Below are 18,996 nucleotides of genomic sequence, written 5' to 3'. Positions count from 1 at the left end.
GGTGGGAGGGCTGGCGTCGGGGAGTGGGTGGGACCAGCAGGAGGGGCAGCTTCAGCCAGGGGACAGGAGGGGTGCAGAGGCCGTGCCCTCCTGGCCCTGCAGGCCCGAGAGCCAGGGGAGGGCGCCAGGGGAGGGCGCGCAGCTGGGGCAGCCTGGAGCAGGGACCCCCAGGCTGGGCGAGGGGTGGCTGGAGAGCAGGTGGGCAGGGAGGGGCCAGGTGCTGGCGGCGGCAGAGGGCATCTGGTCCCCGCTCTCTAGGGAATCCCCAACCCTCAGCCACCCCCCGCCCCTCGGAGCACATCATCATCGGGGAGGGGAGAGGGCTGCCCAGACTTGGGCTTCCAGGGGCTGGGCCAGGGACCCCAGGTCTGGCTGCTCAGCCGTCCTGGCCACAGAGGACTTGTTTATACGGCACAGCTGTGCCCCGCTGCAGTGGGCTGCCCTGGGCAGGGAAGCCCAAAGGCCACCCAGCCGAGGGCTGTGGGGAGTAGAGGCAGAGACCCTGCGCCTCACCTGACCCCCGCGCCACTGATTGTGTGGCACAGGGAAGCCGAAGCCCGGAAGCTGGCTCAGGAGGTGGGAGTGAACACCAGGCAGGATCTCACCGCCCCACTGCCACTGTATTGCTGGGAGCAGGGCCGGCACCCGTGGTGAGGTGGAGGCTCTGCGGACACTCACCGCTAGTCATCGTCCTGTTTGTCTTCCTCTGAACTGACCCACAGTCTTACCCTTAGAGGAAAGATTTCACCTCCTTGCTTAGGGAGGTACTGTCTCTGTTAATTCAGCCTCTGTGGCTTTCACTTCTGTCCAGTTGATTCACACAACAGATTTACACTGGGCTTAGAATGGACTCTGTGGCTCTCCCCAGCTGTTCTCTGTGGAAGTAACTGAAACGATCTATCATCAATTCCTAAAACAGTGGGGGCTCCTTTTCTGACCATCCTCTGTAGGGCGCGGTCCTGGACACCTGCAGCCAGAGGGTGAGGAGAGACGTGCTCCTGGGGAGAGGGCGTGGCGTCCCAGCTCTGTAGGTGCTGCTGACACTGCCTGGGGCCTGGCAGGAGGGCCGCTCTTCCTGCCTCCCTCCCCCGCCCTCCTTCCTGCAGCAGGGCTCTCCTTGGCCTGCTGCCCGTGGGACCCCTGGGAGGCCGAGGGGACCCCGTGACGGCCTGTTGGCCCCCGGGCAGCTTCCTGCCTGGACGCCGCCAGAGCGGGCACCCGCTGGAGGACGTGTGAAGGGACCCTGCTCCGCGGCAGCTCTGGAGGTCCCTCCCAGCCCTGCGCCATCCCCACCTGCTGTGAGGAGCCGCTCCCTCCTGGCCAGGTTGGGAGTGTGCGGGACCTTCCTGGGCCCTCACTGGAAGCCCTTCACCGCAGCCCAGGGCCAGTGACTTGGGGACATGGGGCCCCTGAAAGTACCAGGAAGGCACGGCCGTGTCCGGGGTCCTCAGCCTGGGAGCCCTGCCCCCCTGGCCAGTCTGGGGGCAGGACAGAGGGAGAAGGACACAGCCTCCCGGGCCTTCTGCGGCCTCTGGGAGGCGGCCTGCAGCTCCTGCTCATCTCCACGTGCAGATGGGGACACGGAGGCCCAGAGCAGGCTGGGGATGCGTCAAGGTCACACAGCAGACTGGGCGTCCTTGAGGGCAGAGGATGCCCCACCAGACAGGGTGGGCGCTGTCCAGGGGCGCTCACCCCAGAGCCCCCAGGGCTCCCTCCCTGAAGTCCTGCACGTGCCGCCCGGTTCTGGGGCTGGTGAATGGAGCACCTAGCGGGGCGGGGCGCCCATCTGTCGCCGGTGCTCCCTCAGCAGATGCAGGCACGCGCCCCGGAGAAATTAAGAAATAATGCATGAGTTTCCCAAATTACACCGTTTAACACGGAATTAAGCTCTGCACGCTCTTAACAGAGCCCTGGGAGGGGAAATTTTTTTTTCTGTTCACACTTCCCTGGAAAACGAGAGAAACCCTGATCTTCCAAACCCAGCTTCATCATCAGATCATCCCTCCCGGGCGCAGCGCCGGCCACGCCTGGGGACGGCTGCAGAGTCCGTCTCCTAAGCCAGGTTCCGAGGCTGCTCGCGCCGACGGGCTCAAACTAAAGTGGCGGTTCCTTAGACACTGTCACAGGTTAGAAATCGGGGCAGCCCCGCCGCACCCCAGCGGGGACCTCCGCGGATGCCTGCCCGCGCGGCGGGCGCCCCGGGTTTGCTTTCCCTTTGGGCTCCTCCCGGCGGAGGGCCTGGAAACGTGGGCAGCTTCTCTTCCTTGCCTGTTCCCCGGCACCTGTCGCGTGGGGTCGGGGCCAGGCCCAGGGGACAGGAGGGACCATTTGGATGGAACAGTCTGGCAGTGGAGAGGGGCAGGGGGACCCAGGAGAGGGGCTGGAGGGCTTCCTGGAGGAGGCGGCTCCAGCTGGGGCCTGGCCGGGTGGATAGGGCGCGGTCTCCCAGGAGCAGTGGCAGGAAGGGTGCGTCTAGCAGGGGCGTGGCCTCCGGGACTCTTCAGATTTCAGGTGGTGGCTCCTGGTGGTTTCTCAGGCTCTCCTTAGTTGGCCACCTAGGTCAGGCTGCCCGATTCCGAGCGGGACAGCAGGGAGGGGCCGGAGTCAGCTGGGGTGGGGGCAGAGGCCTCTGGCCCAGGATCCCCCTCCTGGCTCGTGTTGGCAGGAGAACGAGTGCAGGGCCTTCCGTGGAAGTGAGACCAGAGCCCTGGACTCCGACTCCAGCGTCCAGGGAGCCCCCCCCCCCAGCCTCACTCCTCAGCTGCTGTAGGCCTGGGCTTTGGGATGTGGGTCCTGCTGATGCCCAGCCCGGGCTGGGCTCCGAGCCTGCCCTCTGCAGCCACGGAGGGGGTGGCCGAGGCACTCTGCACCTGCAGGGGCTGTGTCCTCAGGAGCCCCCAGGCCTGGCCTCAGCCCCACCCGAGACCAGGGCCTCCGACGGCCGCTACCGTGCTGTTGATGGTTCGGGCTTCTGGAAGCGGTGGGGACGTGCCATCCCTGTGTAGCTGCCAGTGTCTGTCCCCGGGAGGAGAGGCCTTCAGGGACTGAACGGAGCCACTGAGCTGGGCCCATCGCCAGGGCCACGGCCGAGGGAGGCCGGGGCTGATCTCCCACGGGGCGCAGGGCTTTGCCTGCACAAGTCTCCCCTCCGCCTGCCCCTTACTCTGGGACTTGGGCAAATTGTGTGACCCTGGAGCCTCAGTGTTCTCACCCGGGAAATGGGTGACCCAGGTGGTTCCCCCAAAGCCTCAGTGAGCTCAGCACCTGCCAGCCGGCCCAGGGTCACTGCAGATGTCACCGTTGATATCGCTGCATCAGTGACCTTCCACTGGGGCAGCTGGGCAGGAGCCAAGCGACCCTGGGCCCCTGGGATAGGGACCTCCGCGGCAGGGACAGGATACAGCCAGCAGTGAGGTCGCCTGCCCAGCGCCATGGCAACTGCGGGGAGGGAGGGGAGGCCAGCCCGGGCCTGGGCGCCAGTCCAGCTCCTCTGCTGATGAGCAGCCTCGGGCTTCAGTGCTGCCCTTTTCAAAACCCCGTGGATAAGAGCGTCATAATAATTTGCACAGGTGGTCGTGGGGATTGGAGGTGGGAACTGACAGTGGGAACCCTCCCAGTTACCCCCTGGCTCTGGAGGGAGAGAGCTTGAATCCTGTTCTGCACTCCAACTAGCTGTGTGACTTTGGGCTGGTTACATGCCCTCTCTGAGCCTCAGTTTCCTGGTCTACAGATGGGCACAGTCTCCACCTCTCAGGGTTCTTACAAGAATTAGGTGAGTTGATCCAAGGAGCCTGCTTGGTGGAGTCTTGGATGTAGCCAGGGATAGTGAATCTTCCTGTCCTTGGTGTTATCAAGCCTCTGTGTCACGTAATGGAAACAGGGGGAGGCTGTAGCCGCAGGGCAGGTCGGAGCTCCTCTCTGCTGAAGGGTGGAGGCCTGTGTTGCTGAGGGCTCTGTGGCCAGCGCCCAGCCCAGGTCAGCTGTGCACAGGGGAGGGAGGGAGGGAGGGAGGGGCCCGCAGGAGCCAGGGAGCCTCAGCTCGGGTGAAGCCTGAGGACTGGGCAGAAGCTTCCCCGTGGGGCGGGGCTCAGGGCCACCCTGTGCTGTGCACAAGTGACCTGTCCCTAGCAGTTCAGTTCTGGGCAGAGCCGGGTCTAGCCCAGGGCTCCTGTCCTTCCACCCAGAGGTCCCTGTGCTGAAGGAAACCCGTCTTGTCCCCCACCCCAGGAGGACACTGCCTGCCCTGGGAGCCGTCAAGCCTTTGAATGTCACTTGGGATGTGTGAACGAGAACTGGGACTCGGAGGAAGGGCCCGTCCCGTCCCTCCTGGGCAGTCGGGAGCACGGGCAGCTTCAGAGCGGGGGAGTTGGGTGGCGGGGCCGAGTGGGTGGCAGGCCTCCTGAGGGGTCCAGCCACAGGGCCAGGGCAGGGTGTGGAGGCCCCTCCAACCTGCGGGCAGAACCAGGCCACTGCAGCCACAGAACAGCCCCAGGGACCGGGCTGCTCCAGAAGTGGCCCCGCAGGTCTCCCAGACAGTGTCCAGGCCAGGCTGGCCCGGGGCATGCAGAGTGCCCAGGGAGGACTCTGCCACTCCTTCCTCTGGTCCCCTGGGGGAGATCAGGGAGAGCAGCCCCGGGAAGGGCTGGCCTGGTCCTGCCGGGGGAGCTGTAGTCAGAGCTGCTGGCCTCCTCGGGCCCAGAGTTCCCTGGAGGTGGATTCTGACAGGTGTCAGGCGGGAGTAGGAGCCATCTGCCCAGCGCATGTGGAGAGTTTCTCCCCTCCCAAGATCACAGTGGGCTTGCCTGGTGGGCTGCCTGTCTCTGGGGACACGTGGACAGTCACCTGTCCTGTCCTGAGGCCTGATTCCTGCTAAGAGGAGCCAGGTGTGGGGTACGATGCAGGAGGAAAGGGAAGGGGTGTCCACAGAGAGGCGTGGTGGCCATGAGGACGGGTGGAGGGACGCCAGCGGAGCCTCGGGGGATGGTTCTGGAAACTTCCAGCACCTCAGCATGGCCATCCTGGCCTCTGTGGGAAGCTGAGCAGGAACCCAGGCTGCGGAGGGCCCACCCCTGAGCGCTCAGGCCAGTTACCCCAGCCACCAGGTGACACGTGGCTGGAATGCCGCCCCCGCCCCACGCTGTGCCCAGGCAGACATGGCCAGTCACCCACCTGGCAGGACCCAGGTGCCACCCACCCACACCAGAGATGACAGCTGACTGCCCTCCTGGCTTCTGTGTGACTCAGTGCCCTCCTGGTGGGGGACAGGGAGAAGGCAGGCCATCCCAGGCCCTGGTGTGGCCCTGCTCCCCACGGTGCCCAGCTGGTTCCGTCCTTCCCTTCCAGGGACAGCACCGTCCCAGTGGGTCCCTGGGCAGGACCACCACCCTCCCACCGAGGGCACCCCTGGACCTCCAGCTGGACCCTGGCACCAGGAGGCCAGCGGGCGAGGGTCTGGCAGAGTCCGCTCCGGCTGGCGAGAGATCAGGAGACTTCGCTCCCGAGATTCAAACAACTGGACAATCTGTTCCGGATCGATTTAGCAGCACAGAGTGAAAAGAATCAGAAAATGCAGTGTGAAAGCTATTTTCTCCCGGCTCAGTGGGGAGGAGGCTGGGCCGGCCTCGATTTGCAGAAGTCCAAGGCTGACCCAGGCCCGTCACCTCCTCCTGCCCCTCCTCCCCTCCGGCCCGCCCCTGCCCGCGGCCGCCTCCCCCGCAGCCTGGTTGGGCAGCCAGGGGGTCTCAGAGGGGCACTGCCCAGGTGCCAGCCTCGGGGAGCCCACGTGGACCTTGGGCGGATCTCAGTCATGTCAGGGCCTCTGTGTGGCCACGGGCGCTGGGCAGAGAACCTCCTTCCTGTCCCCAGTCAGTGAGGCCCCCGCTGCACCCAGGGCCCAGAACAGGCTGGCACCGTGGATTCCCTGAGAGTTTCCCAACTGAGGCTGGAGGGGAGGAGGACGAGGAGGGAGGACGCAGGACAGGACACCGAGGCCTAACTGGGGTGACCTGTTGGTGGGGAGGTGGGGTCAGAGCCCATCTGCCATCTGCGTCCAAGCCTGACCTCCGGGTGCGCCTCCTCCTCCTCTGGCCAAGTGCTGGTTGTGAAGTCCAGCAACACCGCCTGGTGGACTTGCCCCCAAGGGACAGGCCCCCGGGCTGCAGGGAGCCGGGGTCTGCAGGTGTTCGTCCCTGGGGGGCGGGAGCAGCAGAGCCCCCAGAGGGCCTGTTCCCGTCCCTGGGAGGGAGAGGAAGTCCAGCAGCGAGGAAGGGCTGGGTTTCACAGTGGCCTCCTCCCCCCCACCTCGGCCCCACAACACCTGAGGCCAAGAATCTGAGCCTGAAAGAACCTTGACTTTGAAGTCAGACCTGCTTAGACCCAAATCCCAGGAGCTCAGCTGCTGTGTGACCGTGAGCAGGCGACCGAGTCGCTCTGAGGCCTAGTTTTCTCGTCTGCAAACCGAGGGCAGGAGCCCCTCGACTTTTGAAAACTACAGGAGACGGGGCTGGACGGAGCAGGTACTCGGGAGTCTTCCTCCCGGCCCACCTTGTGGGGGGCAGCCACCTACAGATCTTGTCTGGGTTCTGCCTCCAGGGGCGGCAGTCCCCACAGGTCCCCACAGCTGACAGTGGAGGTCGAAGCCACAGCACCAGAGCCTTTGGAGCCAGGGTACCTGAGCACCTGTCCCAAGGCACCCTGAGATGTGTGGGTGGCCGCCTGGTGTCCTGGGGGGAGCCAGAGCCTGGTTGTCCTCCCAGATCTGCCACGGACGAGCTGCGGGACCCCCTGGCTCGATCCTCCTGCCACCCATGTGTGGCCGGGTGGCACCCCACTACAGGAGGTCACAGAGGCCCAGTCACCTGTCCTTCCTGGCCACCCGCTGCCCGCCCAGGCCCGCTGCGGCCGCCCCCGCCGCCCCAGTTCTCACTGGGATTTCTGCCGACAAAGCTCTTTCAAGAGCCCTGTTTGATGTTACCTCTCAGTTCCCGGAAAATTTGGAGCCACTGTCCCCCAGAGCGGCGTGCTAATTAGACCTCCGAGTGCGTCTGCCCAGATGTCAACGCGGGCTACAGAACTCAGCAATTTTTCTCCCATTTCTAAGCAACATTTGTTGTTTCTGCCAAGCAGGAAGCCCCCTGGTGTGGGCAGGGGCGTCTCAGGTGCCAGGCCGAGCCCCTGGAGCCCCTGGGCGCTGCCCCGTGCTCTGGGCAGGCCTTGGGCTGTGCTCCCTGGAGCCTGGGGAGGGGAGGCACAGGGCCCCAGGCTCAGCACACCCGCGGACATGGTGTGAGCTCAGCTGGACCAGCTCTCCAGTTCCAGGGGGATGGGGAAGGGATTCAAAGTTACACGGAGGGACCAGTGGACCCGTTGTCTGGGTGCAGAGGAGGGTCACCCCCACGGGCAGCCGGGCCGCAGAGGAGCCCCAACCCCAGGAAGACAGAAGAACACCCCAGGGCTCCGGCCTTGGCCTCCGTGTGGCTGCACCAGTTAGGCCTGACGGCAGGCCGGCCCCCGCCTGCCCCCACGGCCTGGTGACCCTCCCTCCAGGCACACTAAGAGGCCACTAAGGGCCATCTCCACAGACCCCAACAGGGACCCCTGTGCACCTGCAGGGGTGCGTGGGCCTAAGCTGGTGTCTGGTTTGGGGCGTGGATGAGAAGGGCTCACCCTCTCCCGTGACGTCCCGGCGCCCCACACACTCATCTTCCAGGGTGACCCATGGGGGAGGGGCCAGCTGACCACGATGGCCAGGGGCTGGTGTCATGGCTGAGGAGCTCAAGTTGGGGCTGTCGGGCCTGGGTGCCGCGGGCCACGGAAGAGGTGTCCAGAGGAGGCCGTCCCTTCACGTCTGCGCGCAGTGGGCAGCGAGGGCTCTAGGGTGCTCGGGAGGGGGGACGGGAGCCTCTTCCTGCCACCTCTGGAGGTGCCCGTCTACCTCTCTGTCCAGCCAGGGCCTGAATGTGACCCACCAGGGTGAGTGCAGCTGACCAGCCCCCGGTCATCAGTAGGCAGCAGCCCTTTTGAGAGGAGCGTCTGGTCCCCGCCTGCCTTGTGGTGGCCTCAGCAGCTTTGGTGCCAGTTACGCAGAGTGTGGGCGGGAGCTCGTCAACACCAGAAGTGGCCCCCGGCACGGGCTGCCACAGACCCGTGGAGGGGTGGCTGGCCCCCAGGCCCGGGAGGGGCTCAAAGCATCGCTGGGGGCCTGGGGCTCGGCGCCACCCTGTGGTCTCCCTGGTCTCACGGAGGCCCCATTTGCATGGTTTTGGAGTTGATTGGCCTGAAGGCAACTCCCCTTAATCACAGCTGACAAGTCTCTGGTTGAGCAGCAGCTGCTGTCAATTAGCCGGTTGGTGACTGGGTTTGTTATAGCCGCTCCGCAGCGTCCCCTCCCCGGCTCCCGCTCCCGCCGCTCCCTTCACTACCCGCCACCCACGAACCTGCTGCGTGGGGCCCGGCAGGTGCTGCTGCCCACTTCTCCAACCTGCAGGCCAGCACCCTGGACCCCCTCGGGCAGGGCAGGACGAGCTGTGGGTTCAGCGGATCCAGGGCAGAGGGTCTGAGGCCGTCCTGGGAGGCGGGGCCTGGCCTAGGGTTTCTCAACCCAGGGCTGCCCGGTTGTGTTAATGAGGTTTTATTAGATCGCGACACCGCGGGAAGGTGGTCTGTGGCCACTTCTGGCCTACAATGGCAGGGTGACAGAGGCCTGGTGGCCTGGGACAGGGACTTCTACTGTCTGGCCATGTGTGGCAAGTTCCCTCCTCTGACCTACCAGTGGCTCTTGAATTTGAGCGGCCCCGGCCCCCGACACTCCGAGCCAGCAGAGGTGACTGGGGTCCTGTCCTCGTCAGCTGCTCCTGAGCAGGGCACAGGACGGTGCCCCGGGCGCCCAAGCCAGCCCTCCGAGGAGCTCGGTGTCCACCGGGGCTGTGCTGCTGTGCTCGCCCGTGTCCGTCACTGTCCCCAAACGTCGGAGCTAACTGGCCCAAGAAGCGGAAGGGGTCGCTGTGCTCACTTTGGGGGTTTCAGTCAGGTGTCCCTGTTGTCTGAGGCCTGGCGAGGCGGCACATGGTGGTGGGGTGTGTGGTGGAGGGAGCCCCTCCCTCAGGCTGGGCACACCCGTGGAGGAGGAAGAGAAGGGCTAGGTCCCAGTGGACCCCATGGTGGGAGACTTCCCATTAGTTCCACTCTTGGTGTTTCTACCTCGTCCCAGCAGCACCCAGCCGGCCTCCGTCCTTCAACACGTGGGCCTTTGGGGACATTCCTGATCTCATTCTAGCGTCTGGCCACCACCCCCGAGACAGATGGGGAACCTGAGGCTCCGTCTGGTCCAAGGCCATGCTGGCGAGCTCTGGCCCTGGCTGGTGCCCATCCTGACCTCGCCCAGGAGCACAGCTGCCCAGCCGGTACCCGCTGGGGTCTCTTCCGAGTCTGGATTCCATGCGGGGCCTGCTGTCGCGTCCTGGGGGGCAGCAGTGTGACCGATGGGAGGGGGGGCCTGTCTCTCTCCCGGCCTCTGTAGGCAGGTCAGTGATCCACATCTGTCTAGAGGTCACCCGCTGTCACCTCTTTGAGGACTGGATAGAGCCCATCCCCCAGGTCTCTGAGTCACCCGAGGCCAGGTGACAACGCAGGGTTTAATGCAGGCAGCAACTCGGCATCTGCAGGGCCTCCCCAGACCTGGGAGGTGTAGGCACGTGGGGGTGGGACCAAGTGAGAGGCGACCTGGGGAACCTGCGGTTACCTGAGTCCTCCAGGTCAGATCCCCTGAATTACCAGGACATTTTATCATCTGGTGGCCCTCGCTTAGAAATGAGGGCCAGAGAGAGTTTGTGACCAGGAAACCCCCCGCGGCAGTGTCCCCGGGACTTACCAGGAGGCTGGGAATCCAGCAGGGTCAGTCCTTCCTGGATCGGAAAATCCCGGTCCTGGGCGCAGGCAACGCGGCCTTCTGGAGAATGTGGGAAACCCCGTGGGCCCGGCTGGCTGTGGTGGGCCCTCTGCCCTCTTCCAGACTTTGGATTATGTGCAAACTTTGTTTGATACTGGGATGGAACCCGGGGGCACTTAACGGCTGAGCCACCCCCAGCCCTTCTTTGTTTTATTTAGAGACGGGGCCTCCCTGAGTTGCTTAGGGCCTTGGTAAGTTGCTGAGGCTGGCTGTGAACTCGAGATCCTCCTGCCTCAGCCTCCTGAGCCACTGGATGTCGGTCGCCGCCCGCCCCGGCCTGCACACACTCTTTAAGCCTTGGTGCCAGGTTCACCTGCTGCCCTCCAGGCCCGGGATGGGGTCCGCCCTCTTCCTGGGCCTTGGTACTGTCCGCTGGTCCAGGCAATGCCCTCTTTGTTTGCTTGTTGTCAATGACAGGTGTCAGGATGGGACACCCTCAACACCCCCTTAGCCTGCAGCAGAGCACCTGCTCCTGGGCGCCCCAGGTCCTTGCTTCTATGCCCTGTCACAGCTGTGTGCCCCCCCCCCCCCCCCCGCTGGCACTGGTCCCTGGGGCTGAGGCTGGGCTTCTCTGACAGCTCTGGAGGCCTCGGTTCCTGCGGTGCTGCCCCTGATTGGGTGCAGGCGCCCTCCAGGTCCTCCCCTAGAAACAGGGCTGCTGTGGGTGCTCTAGTGAGGTGCCGGGGCCCAGGCCTTGGCCCAGTAGAAAGGGGGTGCTGATGATGGCCCCAAAGCCAGGGGCTGGGATAAGAAGCCACCGTGTGCAGGGGGACATAAAACCTTATCCTTGTGGCCTGCTCACAGCTGGCCTTCCTGTGGCCCCGCCCTGGGACCCGGGGAAGGGGGACTCCTGCGTGCAGGACAGCTGTGAAGAGCAAACCGAGCCTGTGTGCCATGTCCATCCTTTCATGCATCACCAGGCTCAGAGAGGCCAAGAGACTTGCCCAGGGTCACACAGCTGGGAGGAGGCAGAGCGGGAACTTGAGCCGGATGTTTGGACCTGAGCAGAGAGCTGCCATGTCCCCACTGAGTCTCGGGCGGGAGGCAGGGAGGGGAAGCCCCTCACCTGGCTGGGCAGCTGCGACCCCACCTGGCTCTTGGTCCTCTGCAGGGACACCCTGCCTACTCTCATCCTTCAGGGCTCTGCTGCCAGGCGCCTGCCATAAACTCTGCACTCCTGTGTCCGCCTCTAGATCATGAGAGCCAAGCCCCCGCCCCACCCGGCTGCATGAGGCTCCTCAGGTTTCACGATGGCCGCCCGCCCCAGGCTAGGGACCAGGGCTAGATGAGGGCCTCTGGGCTGCTGTGCTCTGTCCACCAAAAAGGATGAAAAAGGAGTTTATCTCTGGCCTGGCTCAGGAGAGGCCGAGCTCCAGGACCGGGGAGGGAGAGGGCAGCTGGCTTCTGTGTGGCCCAGCTTTAAATGCCACCCAGAGCTGGGCACTGGACGCAGCGGAAATGGAAGCTTAGGTTGAGAGGGACGAGGTGCGTGGAGGCCTGGGGGGCAGGGGCCATGCAGCTGCGCAGCCAAGGCCCTGGGGCCACTCTGCAGAGGGGCAGGAGGGGCAGTCCTCCCTGGGGAGAGGACTGGGGGATGGGCCAGGGGGACAGGAAGAGGGTCAGCCAGGAGGTCGGCCCAGCTGCTGACGCTCTGGGCAGACCCCTCTGGGCTCTGGGCTCCTTCCTCGAGAGGCTGACTGTCCCCTGCAGATGTCACCAGTGCCTAGTATAGAGGGGCTCCTGCAAGGACCCGCCAGCCCCACCTGACCTCAGGGACTGAAGCCCGAGAGGGGGTTCACAGGCTGAGTATGAGCAGGTGGGGCTGGGATCACCCTGTCCGGCCAGAGGCCTCTGTTCACCCTAGCCCTGGACTGTAGCCGGGGTGCAGAAGGCAGCGAGCCCGGAGACGGCTGCGTAAGGACCACAGGACGGTCACTGTCGGGGTGCGGCAGCCCTGACCCCAGACTGCAGCTGGGCCCACCCGGGCCCCACCCAGAAGGGCTGGGCTCCCCCCAGACGCACAGCAGCCTGGGCCTGGCCCCCGCTGACCACACAAGGCCCGGCACCTGCTGTCCTTTTGTTGGGGCTTAGGATTGATTGATGGTGACCAAGAGCCAGGAGAGGGGCCAGTGGCCACAGAAGGGGAGTGGCCCAGGTCTGTCTGGGGTCTGGCTCCTGAGTCAAAGCCTGGCAGATAAGGACCGTGGACGTTTCCAGGTCTCTCTGGTGCTGGGCACAGGAGCGAGGCCGGGGTCCCTGCCCTGGGCAAGTGCCCAGGCCGAGGGCAGCCAGAAGGGCTGCAAAGCCCCCGCAGATATGCACCTTGTGAGAGGCCACGGTGATGGTGTCTGTCACCAGGGAGGTGGCATGTGACCGCCCGGTCATGACCGTCTCCTCCACTGGCCTCTGTGTGGCCTTGACAAAGTGCTCATGAGCTCCTCTGCCTGGCGCCCTGTGTCCAGGTCCTTAATGGGGTTGGGGGCGGGGCTCAGAGCAGAGCCGGTCTGGAGAGTTTGGGCTGAGGGGCGAGCTGGACGCGGTGGCCAGCAGTGGGGCCGGGGAGCTCTGGCTCTCCCGCTGGCCCTCCCCTGCCAGCTCCCCGCGGGCCTGGCCTTCTGACCCTCCGTTTGGACACATGCACTTCCTCAGCTCCCTTCTCACCCCGGGCGGGAGCCGCTTCCTGTTCTCGGCAGGCCAGCCCAGAGCGGCCAGGCAGAGGCCAGGGGACAGACCCCTGGCCCACTCAGGCCCCTGCATGTGTGGGGGCCACACTCTTCCTGAGTCTCCTTCCCGCACACAGTAGGTGCTCATATGGTGCACCTTCTCCACTTGCCCTTCCATGTCCTTTTTCTGGGCTCTCCACCCCTTCCTCACCGGCCCTCTTTCTGGATGGTCCCTGTGGGTTGTGGGGTGACCACCAGCACCCACTGTGCCAGGAGCACCCCAGCCCTGCCCACCTCTGGCACCATCCCTGGTTCCCGTCCTCGACCCCGCATCCAGCTCAGCCCACCTCTGGGCCTTTGCACGTGCCAGGCAGTGGTGCGAGCCACCGCAGGCCCAGCCTCTGGTCTGGTGCAGGCCGGCCTACCTGTCCCACCTCAGCTCCCAGCACTGTGCCGACCCAGACCTCCCTACGCCCTCAGGATGCACCAGGTTGTGGCACAAGGACATTTGGTTGCTCTGCAACGTAGGAGGGATGGCGAGAGGGAGGATTCCTGAATGGAGAAATGACACCGCTTCGGTCTCCTCCTGGGCCCTGCCAGCCCCGTCAAAGTGGGGTGCTGCCTGGGCCTGATGGGGGCTGAGACTCGGGGCTTTGGCTCCTCTTCTCCTGGGTGCCTGGGCCCCTGGCACCAAGGGAGCCCCAGGAGAGCTGCAGGGCCACCCACCGAGGCCTCGCTGCCCCTCCCCCGCCTGGCACTTGGAGTGAGTCACCCTCATGTGATGTTTGTGCTCTCCACCGGGAAGTGCCGCGGGACTCCAGGCTGCCTTATCTCCTCCGTGCAGCCGAACAATCCGTGGACACAGGCCGAGGGTCGAGTTGCCAAGGGCCACGGCTGTCCCTGCCCACCCCCTGCGTAACCAGGGAGGCCGAGGGGGCCCGGGAGGCCCCAGGAGAACCCAGCAGCCGGGAGCTGCCTGCATGAGCCCCTCCCTCCCCGGCTCTGGCGTCCACACCTGCAGAGCAGGGTGACAGCCAGGCCAACACCCCAAGAGCCACAGAGCTCTAATGGGGACACAGCTGGCTCAGGGTGAGGGTGTGAAACGGGGGAAGGTAGGGACAGGGTTTAGAACTTGGACCCAGGGCTCAGAAGGCAGGGGCCAGGGAGAGGGCCTTCAGTGGGCATCAGCTGGCCTGTCCTCCTGAGCGGGGCCAGGGGGGGCAGGAGCGGTCTCCAAGCCACCGCCCTGCTCACCCGCCCACAGCCCCCTGCCGTCTGCGGGGCTCCCCCCACCCCCGCCTGGCCGCCGCTGTTCCCGTCCAGGTGTCCACTCTTGCAGGTGAAGTGAGTGTGTATCCAGCACCTACTGTGCGCAAGGCGTGGTGGGGGATGTGGAGGCACGGAAGTCCCCACCTCCGGGAGCTCCTCCCAGCAGGGAAGGAAACCGTGCTGCCCCAGGCCAAGCTGGGCCTGGAGAACCGGGGCGTGGGGTTCAGACACGGCCAGCCGGGGGGGCCAGCTCTGTCCTCTAGACGCTGGCCTGGGGAGGAGCGGAGTGGGCGACACCAGATACCCGCCGTCCGCGGTGCCCCGCCGGCCTCTGCTCCGTTCCGTCCACCTTCTGTCCCCACCAGGGCGGCCATGGTTGCCTGAGCTGGTGAGGAAGCCGAGGCCAGCACACTAACTCACCCGGTCACCCAGCGGGCAAGTGCTGCCACTCCACAGAGGTTGAGGACTGACGGCACTGTCACGCAGAGCCACCGCAGCAGACCTGCTTCAAAGTACACCCGCCGCCCTACAGCTCTGGGCCGATCCCTGCGCCTCTCTGAGCAGTGAAACAGAGACGCTCGTGCCCACCTGTGCCCCGTCCCCGCTGCTCAGGCAACGGGCAAAAGCAGAGTGGGCTCGACAGGGCTGGCTCCGTGGGCACGCTGGTGACCCGGGCTGGGGGCCACAGGGCTCGGCTCAGGGTGCTGCGCTGGGCGTGGGGCCCCGTCCCGTCCCTCACACCCGACAGCGGGTGGCTCTGACCAGTGTCTGTTTCTCAGATGTTGGCCCCAGCCAGCGCTGTGAGGGGACGTGTCCCAGTTCCTCCTGCGGCTGCCTCCTGCCAGCACACGGGGGTCACAGGGACAAGCTTTGATCTTGCTTCAGGCAGCAGTGTTTATTCCTGGACTTCGCATTCCAGGGACGTTTCATAACCTCCTTACACGTGTCGTCCTGAAAACAGACTGTCACCAGGGGCCGCGGGGAGAGGGCGGCCTGGGGGCCGGGGCAGTCCACGGTGTGCGAGGCCAAGGGGCCAGTGGGGGAGAGCAGCCGGGTCCCAGTCCCTGCCCGTGTGAGGCTCCTACACCCCCATGGGCACCTGCTGTCCTTGCTGAATGGTTGTCCACGTTAACGCCAACGTAACTGTCACGGACAGTCCTGCAAGTCTGGCCACTGAGCATCATGTGGCTGGCATGATGACCGTCCCCACCCTGCCCGGGCCGCAGGTCCCAAGGCCGGGGAGCCTTTCCTGTCCTGTCCTGTTTGACGCCGCGCTCGGCCCACAGTGGCAGAGCGGCAGGGCTGTGGGATGGACGTCAGCAGAGGCACCAGGCCAGCTAGGGAAGGCACCTGGGAGAGCGCCACTCCCCGCCAGGCCCAGGCTCTGGAGTGCGCCACCAGCTGCTGAGAGCCCAGGTGCCCGGGCAGGACCTTCACCTCCCCTGGCTTCCCGCCCTGCCCTAGGGAGGGGGGCAAGGTGGCTTGGGGCTTCCACAGTGACCAGCCTATGTCCTTCTCTGTCCCCGGGGCTAGAAAATTCAGGGCCAGTGTGGCTCATGTCTGAAGAGGACCATGCCCCTGGGGCAGTGTCCTGTCCCTGACCCCTGCTCCCAAGTGCCCTTCTCAGAGTGGCTCTGGAATGAGGACACAGATCAAGTCGGCAGCCCAGGGGGTGGGGAGGGCCAGCGTTTTGGGAGCCCCCTGCAGGAGCCACGGGGTGCGGAGGAGAGGCCTGGGGTGGGCTCCCCCGTGGAGCCTCAGGCACCGAGCACAGCTGGGAACAGAACGTGCAAAGGCTCAGAGGAGCCACAGGCCTTGGAGGCTGAAGCTGGAGGAGCAGAGAGGGTGAGGCTGTGCTCGGAGGCCTTGGGGTGGGCGAGGCCCAACCTCCTAAGCAGGGTGAGCAGGCAGGCACTTTGGGAAGCCGGCCTGGGACCGCGGAGGTAGAGGCCAGCTGGGAGGACATGAGGGCGAGGCTCGGCACCATGTCTCAGCTGTCACACATGCGCCTATGGATCACGCACCCCATAAGCCCCTTCCAGCACAGAGGACTCTGGGACTCGGTGGCTCACCCAGGTCACATGGGTTTGGCCTCAGGCAGAGCAGCCCAAGCCCCAGGCCTGGCCGCCCTGGGTGGTCCCCGCAAGAGGAGATGCACTTGGCCAGCCAAGGAGGCAGGAGGCAGGGTGGGCTGAGGAGGGGCAGCGGGAGACCCCAAGGCTGCCAGAGCTTCAGGCCAATGGTGTCCCCATCACCCCCCACCAGGCAGTGGGGCCCTGCCCCAGGGTTCCTCCCCGCTGTCCTGGTGGCCTGGCTGATGTGCAAGGGACCTCCCGTCCCCGAGGGTCTAATTCATCTCCCAGCTCCGCTGCTGTCCACACGCCCTCCCCCAGCTCCCAGCCTTGCCAAATTTGGTGTTTAAAAATAACCCTCCAACCTCAGAACAGCAGTCCCCACCCAGCTGACCCAGGCGGCGGACCACAGAGATGTGGGCCGGACTCGTGATTCCAGGTCAAGAGCGCCCAGGGAGCCCCCGAGGCAGAATGTCCTCCAGCTCTCCAAGGGTGGGCTCAGAGCTGCCATCTCAGGTGGCTTAAACTTTTTCAACGAAGTGAGCCCGGGAAGACAGGCCTCATTGCGCTTGCTGGGGGCCTGGGACGCTTTGGGGCGCTGGGAGGTTGAGTGGGTTTTGGAGCCTGCTTGGCCTCCTGCCTGCAGCCAAGCGCTGTGTGAGCTCCAGCACGTCACTTTGCATCTCTGAGCCTCAGTCTCTTCCTTTCTGAGATGATCTGCCTCCTGGGGCTGCGTGGGGTTCACGGAGGTAACAGTGAGGTACTGGACAGTGTCCAGCTCACCCACAAAACAGCCAGGGGATGGCAGCCTCCAGGGGCAACCCCCAGGGGCTCTGAGCACCCAGAAGCAGGGCCCAGCAGGCTGGGCAGCAAGTGGATGTGAGGGTCCCGCTGGAGCAGACGTCACCTATGGCAGGTCCTGGGTGGGGGTGCCTGACTGTGTGACATGTCCTATTCCCAGTGTTCATGGTCCCCAAACCCAGGTCCTCGCAGAGGGCCCAGGCCATGGCTTTGGTCTTGTGACTGGGCAGGGAATATGTGGCCTGAGGCAGTGTCCATCTAGGACCAGGCTGGCCCTGGGGCCCTCGGGGTGTCTGCAGTCACCTTCTGGCCCAGAGGGAACGGGACGTGACTGGCCTCCCCAGGACTCTGCCTGCAGCCCTGGTACTCCAGCCCCTCGGGAGCAGATGGGTGGTGGCTTTGACTGCTCTGACTCAGGCCCGGCATGAGGTGGACAGGGGCCTGTCGGCCTGCAGAGCCGGGGAGCAGTGCCCAGGCTGGATGGGCTGGACTCGGATGAGTCAGATGTGGGGAGCCCCTGCTGTGGGCAGGACCTGCCCAGCCTGGACGCAGGTGACCCTCGCATCAGGCTCTGAGGTGGCTGTGATTTCAGCGCCACAGAAAGAGGCCTGAGGGCCGGCTGGGTTCCCTCCAGGCCTGACACTGGGCCATGCCCTCCGCTCTGGCCAGGGCCTGTGGGGTCATGGGGTGGGGCTGGTGAGCACCCTCCACAGCACAGCCAGGGGACAAGGACTCTCCTCTGTCATGTCCCTAGAGCCCAGTGGGAGCCTGGCTGAGTTGGAGGTGGCAGGTGGCTGCTGAGAGGAGGAAGGGACACCAGTTTGTGAAACTGGAAACCCACAGACAGGCCGGGGGGAGGGGTGGGCTTCTAGGCAGCAGAGTCAAGGGGGCTTCCTGGAGGAGGTGGCATCTGAGCAGCTTCTGACTGAGCTGCTGCAGGATGGTGCCCCAGGGTGACTGACCCCCCCAAAAAACAGGCAGTGGACTTTGTAGGGAGTGGCAGCAGCCAGAAGGAGCCCTGCCCTGGTGCAGGTGGACCTGTGTCGCTCACCCACTGGCCCAGTAGTTCCTGGACTTGAGCCCCTGATCAGAATGAGGGCAGCCCCACCCTATAGGTCCTGGAGCCTGGGGACTTGACTCTGCCCCCCAGCCTCAGCTTCTCCGGTCTGCAGGTCGGGCCCAGGCGGGTGGTCATCTTGGGCCCAGGCGGGTGGTCATCTTGGGCCCAGGGCTCCGTTGGCTCGGCGTATTTCCAGGGTGGATCCTGAGGTTTCCCTGAAAGGAGATCTCTCCTAAGCACTCAGATGCTTTAATCTCCTTCACCCTCCCAGGAGGCCGGGGAGGCAGGGGAGGCCAGGCTCAGAGCAATTAAGCGGCTCTCAGCCTGGGGAGCTGCAGGGCAGGTGGGAGGGGGAGGCTCCGCGCTGTGCAAGACCTGAGGGGCCCCCTCCCATGCGAAGGCTGCCAGCCAGGGGTGTTCTGCGGTCAGGCCACCCCGTCCTGGCAAACCTCCTGGGGTGGGCACCCCGTTGCTCAGGCCCCCCTTGCCGCTCTGGGGCGAGGCGAGGTCAAGGCTGCGAGCCTGGGTTCCAACCTGTCACCCCGCGCTGGTTTCCCACCTCTGGGTGTCGGAGTGGCTCCCCGGTTGCCGGTCCTGCAGGCCTGACTGCCCACAGGATGCAGAGCTGCCTCCGCCCCCCTGGTGGCCCTCTGCCCTCCCTGACCGGGCTCCAGGAGCTGAGGGCGGGATTCTGGGACAGTCTGAGCTGGGCATCGGCTGCCTTTCCCCCGCTCCTCTTCCAGAGCCGGTGGTCAGCTGCGTCTCTGCAACTGTTCATCTCAGACTGTCTTTGGGGATACTCAGTGAGGGCCTCCCGAGTGGACCCAGGACTGACCAGAGGGAGTCTTCTCTGTGAGCAACAGGGAGGGGCTGTACAGTCCTGCCGGGAGGCCAGGGCCCCCACCTGGCAGGGGCAGCCCTGGGGGCCCCACTCCCCCAGGGACCCCAGGCCAGTGGGGCCCCCCAGTGCGTGCCCTTTTGTGACCGGCTGGCTTCCCTGAGCACAAGGTCCCCAGGTCCATCTGCCCTGTGACAGGGTCAGAATCCCCTCCTTTCTTAAGGCTGAACTGTGTGTCCCCGCTGTGTCCCATTGTCCTGCCCTCCCGTGAGTCCCGGGAACCTTGGCCACTTCCCCCTCAGCTCTTGGAGGAGCTGGTGGCGGGGACCTGCTCCCAGCGCAGGGCG

The 18,996-nt window shown here is 65.3% G+C and overlaps 2 protein-coding genes across 8 annotated transcripts in view; one reads left to right on the top strand and one right to left on the bottom strand.

Moving 5' to 3' along the window:
- The window catches only part of PARVG (parvin gamma), a 124,635-nt gene that overhangs the window by 23,421 nt on the left and 82,218 nt on the right, over positions 1–18,996 (bottom strand). The window lies entirely within an intron of this gene.
- Positions 1–18,996, top strand: part of SHISAL1 (shisa like 1) — a gene marked incomplete at its 3' end in the record, with an annotated part of 98,224 nt that overhangs the window by 43,113 nt on the left and 36,115 nt on the right. Inside the window, exon 1 of one of the 7 annotated variants that reach the window (XM_081311846.1) lies at positions 16,323–16,466. The exons of 3 other annotated variants lie outside the window; for them this stretch is intronic. Coding sequence is in view for 2 of the 4 variants with exons in the window: in XM_081311841.1 (XP_081167967.1) it covers positions 16,365–16,389 (25 nt within the window). Of the gene's footprint in view, positions 1–16,322; positions 16,490–18,996 lie in introns of those variants that run through there. 3 more of the 7 variants (XM_081311843.1, XM_081311841.1, XM_081311842.1) reach the window with 3 other exon arrangements.

The sequence above is a fragment of the Spermophilus citellus genome (genome assembly GCF_964194105.1).
Source record: "Spermophilus citellus genome assembly, chromosome: 10".
NCBI lineage: Eukaryota > Metazoa > Chordata > Mammalia > Rodentia > Sciuridae > Spermophilus > Spermophilus citellus.
Note: the sequence above shows the minus strand (reverse complement) of the source record. Positions and strands in the feature narration are given on the sequence as shown.